The following is a 7593-nucleotide window of genomic DNA, read 5'->3' on the forward strand; positions in this document are numbered from 1 at the left end:
TCTAAAGTTGGTTATAAAAACAAGGAGACCCCATTTTTAAAAAAAATATATTTTATTGACTTTTTACAGAGAGGAAGGGAGAGAGATAGAGAGTTAGAAACATCGATGAGAGAGAAACATCGATCAGCTGCCTCCTGCACATCTCCTACTGGGGATGTGCCCGCAACCCAGGTACATGCCCTTGACCGGAATCGAACCTGGGACCCTTCAGTCCGCAGGCCGATGCTCTATCCCAGCCGTGGGCAAACTACGGCCCGCGGGCCGGATCCGGCCCGTTTGAAATGAATAAAACTAAAAAAAAAAAAAAGACCGTACCCTTTTATATAATGATGTTTACTTTGAATTTATATTAGTTCACACAAACACTCCATCCATGCTTTTGTTCCGGCCCTCCGGTCCAGTTTAAGAACCCATTGTGGCCCTCGAGTCAAAAAGTTTGCCCACCCCTGCTCTATCCACTGAGCCAAACCGGTTTCGGCGAGACCCCATTTTTTTTAAGATGGCAAGAGGGTTAAAATAAGTGCATGTGTCACTTGAAGACAGTGGCGGTCATTGTGTTTCTTCTGTGTGATGCATTGTATGCCAAAGTGACTCCACAGTATGAGGAAGTCATTGGCACTGCTCCAGTGACCAAATATTTTTGCTTCCTCCTCTCCAAACTGATTTCCCAGATTAATTTTGGAGACTAGATTCAGGTCCAATTAGGTCTCAGGGTGGGTAGTCCTCCGTGACATTCTTTTAGCACTAAGGGTGCTTGTTAGAGGGGTGGCTAATGCCACCCGACACCTGTATTATTCAAAGCTAGGGCTCAAGGTGTGGCCTCTGGTCTTTTAAGGTCAACATCACCACTGTCTCCAGAGAAGAGCCAAGAAGAGGAGGATGGAAAGAGGTTGGCTCCATGGGGAGGGATTCCTCTTCTGCCTCATTCTCCACCTGCTGCTTCAAGGTAAGATGGGACAAGGGCAGGAGCAAAGCAGACATATAGCTTTTGGGGAACAGAGAAACCAGGCTAATTCTTGTTATTCCAAGGCAGCCAATGATTGGATATTCATTTTGGTAAAAACAGAAACTTATAACACTGACAGCTTTGTATCTCTTTCTAGGATCCTAAAGGTTAGCTCACTCTTCTCTTTAGTTACTTCATCACTCTCCTGCTTCGATTGGCCTCTTCTTCCCTGTGTCTTTCTCTTTCCAAGCATATAATCCATCCCCATGGTTTCCGGATATCAGGTAATGTTAAGAAGAGAATTCCTTTTTAGCTCTCTTGAAACAAATGAAACGGAACAGGAAGGAAGCTAAGGGAAAGAATGTGAATAAGACATCATGAAGAGGGAAACTTTTCCAGTATAATTTTTCCCAGTCTAGAGTATTTTTTCTGTTCATTATTGAAAACGAGCAACCAGGAATAGTACAACATCAGAGATAAATAAATATAGATGTTACCACATCATTCTCTGTTTCTACTCCACAAAGTATGACTAGGAAGGGGTTGGGTATAAGATTGGTATCAAGGAACTCTCTTTAAGATAGTCTCAGCCCAGGCAGCATGGTTCAGTGGTTGAGCATTGACCTATGAACCTGGAGGGCATGGTCCGATTCCCGGTCAGGGCACATGCCTGGGTTGCAGGCTCAATCCTCAGTGTGGGGAGTGCAGGAGGCAGCCAATCAATGATACTCTCTCTTATCATTAATGTTTCAATGTCTTTCTTCCTCTTCCTTCCTCTCTGAAATCAATAAAAAAAAATTTTTTTTTTAAAAAAAAGATAGTCTTAGTGGTGCCCTGGCCGGTGATTAGAGTGACGGTCCTCACACCAAACGGTCTTGGGTTTGATCCTCAATCAAGGGCACATACCTGGGTTGCAGATTCAATCCCTCCGTGCTGGAAGCAACCAATCAATGTGTCTCTCTCAAAAGTCTCTCTCTCTTCCTCTCTCTTTCTTTCTCTCCAAAAATCAATGGAAAAAATATCCTCAGGTGAGGATTAACAAAAAATACAAAGGTAGTCTCAGTGGTGATGACTACTGAGTTTTAGAAGAGAACAATCACAGCACATAGTAGAAACTCATTTAAATATTCATTAAATTGAAAAATTGGGTTCCTTCCTTAAGGTCCTGCATATCTCATAGTACCTACCTGATGCCAACAGTGTGTAAGGCCATACCACCCTGAACGTGCCTGATCTCACACTACCTATCTGATTACTCCCCTTTTTGTTAATTTATCATCATCTATGCCTTATTAATAGTGAGGAAGAGAACTGTGGTTGCAAAATTTGTCACTGACATCACCCAGATGGCTCAAGGACAGAGATGAGCAATGGAAGGACATTGCGTGAAGGTGAAAAGGTTGGTGGTGAGATTGTTAAGAACATAGCAGGACACCGAAAAGCAGTGGTCAGGGCTGAGTTTGCATGCACCTTTGGATAAGTTTTGCATGGAGACAGAAACAATGAAATTAAGGATGGAGCCCTGACTCAGCTCACCTCATCAACTTCCACCATTTGCCTACTAGCTCAGCCCATGTTCCCTGCTCAGGAAGGAGGAGCTCATATGCTTCTCCCATGCCTCCTATTTTCTCACTGTGCAGAAACACTCCCAGGCCCAAGCCCTGGCACTTCTCTCACAGAGTCTCTGCTCTCTATAGGAAGAGCCGACATTTTTACCATCAATTGCTCAGGGTTTGACCAGTATGGGGTGGATCCTGCTGCCTTCCAAGCAGTGTTTGACAGAAAGGCCTTTCGTCCAGTCATCAACTACAGCATTCCCACTCAAGTCAACATCTCCTTCACCCTGTCTGCCATCCTGGAAGTGGTAAGTCCTGACCCAACACTGCAATAATCTAGTGATAAGTTGTGGGTCTCCTGGTTGTATTTTGTAAAATTAAGAGCTCATTCTACTATGGGTAGAGGGATATGACATACAATATTACTGCAGGTTAAGTCTGTCCCTTTTTGGAATACTCCACAAGAAACATAATCCCAATGGCCTCATACTGCTTTTTTTACTTATGTTTCCCATGTGCCCTGGATTATTTAACCTACATTTCTCAGTGGCTTATGATTGAAAAATCATAATTGCCACACAGAACAGCCTTGGAAATGAGTAGGAGGTGAGTGGTGGCATTGGACCTGACTTCATAGATCTAATGATCCTGGATGAAAATTGTCTTTCCAGGATGCACAGCTTCAACTGATGACATCATTCCTGTGGCTAAATCTGGTATGATATTCTAAGCTTCCTCTTTATTATAGTACCTTCCTTTTTCTACTCCTTGGTCCAACTTTGCAGATTACAATGTATTAAGCCGAGAATACCCATGAATTAGAAAGTTCAAACAGAGCAAGACCAACAATGAAAGCACAAAGCTTCCTGACTATTCTGCCAGTTTAGGAGGGAAGAGATGGGGCACAGGGAGAAGGTAGAATAAACCAAGGTCATGGAAGCCAAGATTTAAATGGCTCCACCCAACGGAATCCAAAGCCAAGCTCAAGGTCTTCCTTGAAAGCTCTGAGAAAGAAGTGGACGTAAGTAAGGCTTTGTTAGTGACATTGTGACAGCTTCACTAGAGAGGGGGTGGGAAAGTGAAAAAAGGAATGTAAAGTGCAGGAGATAGAGCAAGACTAAAACTAGTTCCCATCCCATTTGCCCATGTCCTGGTTTCCTTTAGGTCTGGTACAATCCATTCATCAGGTGGAACCCAGAGGAATGTGGGGGCATCAGTAAGCTCAGCATAGCAGCTGAGAACCTGTGGCTTCCAGATATCTTCATCAATGAGTTGTGAGTACCAGGGATGAAAAAGGCAAGAAGGAAACCATATCTCCACAGAGGAGCATAATGTAGTCCATAGGGGCCACCCAAAGACTCAGTTTAGAAAGGAGCAGAATCTGAACTGAGGAGCTTACAAAATCCCCAGAACATGGAGATCGGTAGAAGGGGGAAACCAGACAAGTGGGCTGGAGCACAGGAATGAGGGGACCTGAGAAAGAAGGCCACGTCTAATGGGGAACCCACAGCACCCACCTCCTCCTCTTTCTCATGTACAGCATGGATGTGGATCATACACCTACAGGGCTCATGGCTTATGTCACCAGTCAAGGGCAGATCAGATATGATAAACCAATGAAGGTGACCAGCATCTGTAACATGGACATCTTCTATTTCCCCTTTGATGAACAAAACTGCACGCTCAGCTTCACCTCTTTCTTGTACACAGGTGAGTGAGGCTCATATACAGTAGTCTGTTGAGAGGCAGAGAAAGGGTTTTGGAAGAGGAGAGGACAGAAAGCTGGGAACAGTGAGGGAATCTCACCGAAAGTGATGTGGAAGCTAAGTGGCAAGAAATCCAACAGTCTGGGCAAAGAGGTTGGGAGCATTTGGGGAGGCTGAGTTGTCTGGATCTCTTTGCAGTGGAGACCATGGTCCTGGGCCTGGAGAAGGATGTGCAGGAGATTTCTAACATATCACAGAACCTCATGCAGAACAAGGGGGAGTGGATACTTCTGGATATCCGCCAGACCACGATGAAGATGGCTGTGGATGACAGCCAGTACGACCAAATCACTTTCTATGTGAGCTCAGGGGCCCCGGTTGTGATTTTCTCCTAAGATGCATGGCTTATGTCCCTCACTGGAGCATAAGCTCTCCCACTAGAAAATAAACTCTATGAGGGCAGAGATTTTTATCACTTTTTTTTTACTGATAAATCTCCAGTACCTAGCCCAGTATCTAGCACTCAGCAAATATTGATGGAATAAATCCTCCATGACGAAGAAACAAAGCTCCTAAGGCAGTGATTGCAGTGAGAGTGAGCGTCCCACCCCTAGGGACATCAGAACTTTTTGGAGGGCTGGAATTTTTATGTTCACCTTTTTAAAGAGATGGTGGAAGACACAGGCAACAGTTTGGTGATTACCAGAGGGAAAGTGGAGAGGGGAGGTAAAAGAGAGTAAAGGGGGGGGGGAGGGTAAATGGTGATGAAAGGAGAGTTGACTTGGGGTGATGAACAACCAATACAATACACAGATGATGTACTGTAGAATTGTACACCTGAAACCTATATAATTTTATGTCACACCAATAAATTCAATAAAAATTTTTTAAAAATAAAAAGAGAGGGTGGGAAAGTTATGAAACACTGTCTTGGGGATATTATGATTCCAAATCCTAGTGACCCCAAAATATCTGCCACGGTCTTACTTTCCCTCCCATTGGTCTTAAATTCTATTAGCAAATTCACTAGGTATTAAACCTTGATGAGGAGAGCAAGCAGAAAAACAAGGATAAAATGCACATGATAATCTAAGAATCTGGTCCCTCAATCTGGCTAAGAGCACTTGGTAGGGATAAAAATGTAAGTGGGAAAAGTTGACACTTTGGGCCAAGAAGGAATGAGATATGTTTCAGTAGTAACCAGTATGGAAAAATCAAACCCTGGGAAGGCAGGCTGTGGTGATTAAGATGACTTTGTTGAAGAGACAGTGTATGTGACTTTTCCTTACTAGACAGTTTGTGCTGGGACAAATCTCAACTCTTTTTTTTAAAAAAACCATTTTTTTATTCATTTTCAAAGAGAGAGGAAGGGAGAGGGAGAGAGAGATAGAAACCTCAATGATGACAGAGAATCATTGATCAGCTGCCTCCTGTACTGGGGATCGAGCCTGCAACCCGGGCATGTGCCCTGACTGGGAATTGAACTGTGGCCTCCTGATTCATGGGTCCACGCTCAACCACTGAGCCACACTGACCAGGCCAAATCTCAACTCTTGCTCGTAACTTGCTTGGCAGCCTCCCAGCCTACTCTTCACTTGCTACCTCTCTCCTCACCAGGTGGCCATCAGGCGCAGGCCCTTCCTCTATATCATAAACCTTCTGGTGCCCAGTGGTTTTCTGATGGCCATTGATGCCCTCAGCTTCTTCCTGCCAGCAGAAAGCGAGAGCCGTGCCCCATTCAAGATGACCCTTCTGCTGGGCTACAATGTCTTCCTGCTCATGATGAATGACTTACTCCCGGACACTGGCACCCCCCTCATCAGTATGGCCCCTCCCTCTTTCAGGAGAGTAAAAGCAAGGTTGGGAGGATGAGGTGGGGAGAGAGACCGAGACCGGTGGAACCAGTTCAGAGTGAAAAAGGAATCTTTAAAAAGGGTACTTTAAGAAAATAGGAAACAAGAAGTCCTGGGACTTGCCACTGGCTCTCACATAGGCTTGCCTTCCCTCCAGGTGTCTACTTTGCCCTGTGTCTCTCCCTGATGGTGCTCAGCCTGCTGGAGACCGTCTTCATCACCTACCTGCTGCACCTGGTCACCACCCAGCCCCCACCTATGCCCCGGTGGCTCTATTCTCTGCTTCTGCACTGCACCAGCCCAAGGGAACCCTATCTCACTGCACCCCAGAAGGGAAACAAGGGCCTGCGTCTCACCCCCATCCAACTGCCTGGTAACGAAGTCAGCACTGTCCTCACTTCCTCTTGCAACACCTCCACTTCTCTGCTCCTGCCTCCTTCCCTGTTCCTCTCCATCCTCAAATGACCTTTGCAGTCCATGTCTGGGTCTCTGTCTCTCCTTAGGTCTGAAGGAGCCTGTGGAATTGGTGTGGAAGGTGCCAGGTCCCCAAGAGGCAGAGTTAAATGGGTGCCCTGAGTCAACAAGGACCCGACAGGAAGATGAGGCTCAAAAGCAGCACTTGGCCAGCCTGTGGGTGCAGTTTAGCTACATGATGGACACCCTGCTGTTCCGCCTCTACCTTCTTTTCATGGCCACCTCCCTCACCACGGTCATTGTCCTCTGGAGCACCTAGGCAGATGCCCATCTGCAAGCTCCAGCCTGGAGCTTCTCTGGCCTCTGGAAACCAGAGGCTCTCAGGCCCATCCATACTCCAGCCTCACCTTATTTTTAATCTAGTCCTTCTGTGCAGTCAGGCCAGTCCTGGGTGGTTTCCTATACCCTCCCAGAGTTAGGTCCTTGCTCCTGCATGCCATCAACCCCCTCAGCCTTCCCATAAGTCTTGCCTGCCTGACTCTTCAGGAATACTTCGTTGATTGAATTACCCCAATAAACCCCTTTGCAGAAAGCACTGGTTCTTCCCTGAATTATATTATAGTATAAAAAAAATCTTGGGATTAGTCTTCTTGACTAAACATGAGTCTTCTTGAAGAAACTTCTCATTACAAAAATAGTTTTTCTTCTTTCTCTCTCTTTCCCCCGCCTCTCTCTCTCTCTCTCTCTCTCTCTCTCTCTCTCTTTCTCTCTCTCCTATATGAGACAATATGTGGAAATGGAAGAAGGGAGAGAAGAGACCAAATTTATTACAAGGAATTATAACAGAAGAGGAATTAACCTCCTAAATCCATTTATCCTGGATTTAAGCTTCAGAAATTAATAATGTGCTAGAACCAGGCATCTCTTGCTTGAAGAGTGAAGCCTTTTGTCACAGCCTGATATATGAGTCATTCATCATTAAGCACTTAGAGTGCTAACATAATCCCAAATTAACGTTAACTATGCTGCAATGAGTTGATCTGCCCTTAATCGTGCTAAAAAAAAAAAAAAAAAAAAAAAAAAAAAAAAAGAACATTAGACCAAGAAAAGCACATTTG

General features: G+C 45.1%; 1 protein-coding gene across 1 annotated transcript; it reads left to right on the plus strand.

Moving 5' to 3' along the window:
- Window positions 1-879: 879 nt before the first annotated feature.
- Window positions 880-6799, plus strand: LOC102264250 (5-hydroxytryptamine receptor 3C-like). The gene is made up of 9 exons (XM_005872121.2): window positions 880-946; window positions 2644-2810; window positions 3174-3218; window positions 3667-3776; window positions 4043-4212; window positions 4407-4567; window positions 5826-6030; window positions 6219-6434; window positions 6565-6799. Exons 1-9 carry the CDS (start codon window positions 880-882, stop codon window positions 6792-6794), a joined length of 1371 nt encoding a protein of 456 aa, XP_005872183.1. The 3' UTR covers window positions 6795-6799.
- The last annotated feature ends 794 nt before the right edge of the window (window positions 6800-7593 follow it).

This window comes from Myotis brandtii, unplaced genomic scaffold (assembly GCF_000412655.1).
Source record: "Myotis brandtii unplaced genomic scaffold, ASM41265v1 scaffold368, whole genome shotgun sequence".
NCBI classification, from domain to species: Eukaryota; Metazoa; Chordata; class Mammalia; order Chiroptera; family Vespertilionidae; genus Myotis; species Myotis brandtii.

What these genes read in the sequence shown, in the direction of transcription:
- LOC102264250 (XM_005872121.2), top strand. Translation starts at nt 880, where the DNA reads ATGGAAAGAGGTTGGCTCCATGGGGAGGGATTCCTCTTCTGCCTCATT. An exon ending in TCTCCACCTGCTGCTTCAAG is followed by an intron (nt 947 to 2,643) that starts GTAAGATGGGAC and finishes TGCTCTCTATAG; the next exon opens with GAAGAGCCGACATTTTTACC. An exon ending in TGTCTGCCATCCTGGAAGTG is followed by an intron (nt 2,811 to 3,173) that starts GTAAGTCCTGAC and finishes TTGTCTTTCCAG; the next exon opens with GATGCACAGCTTCAACTGAT.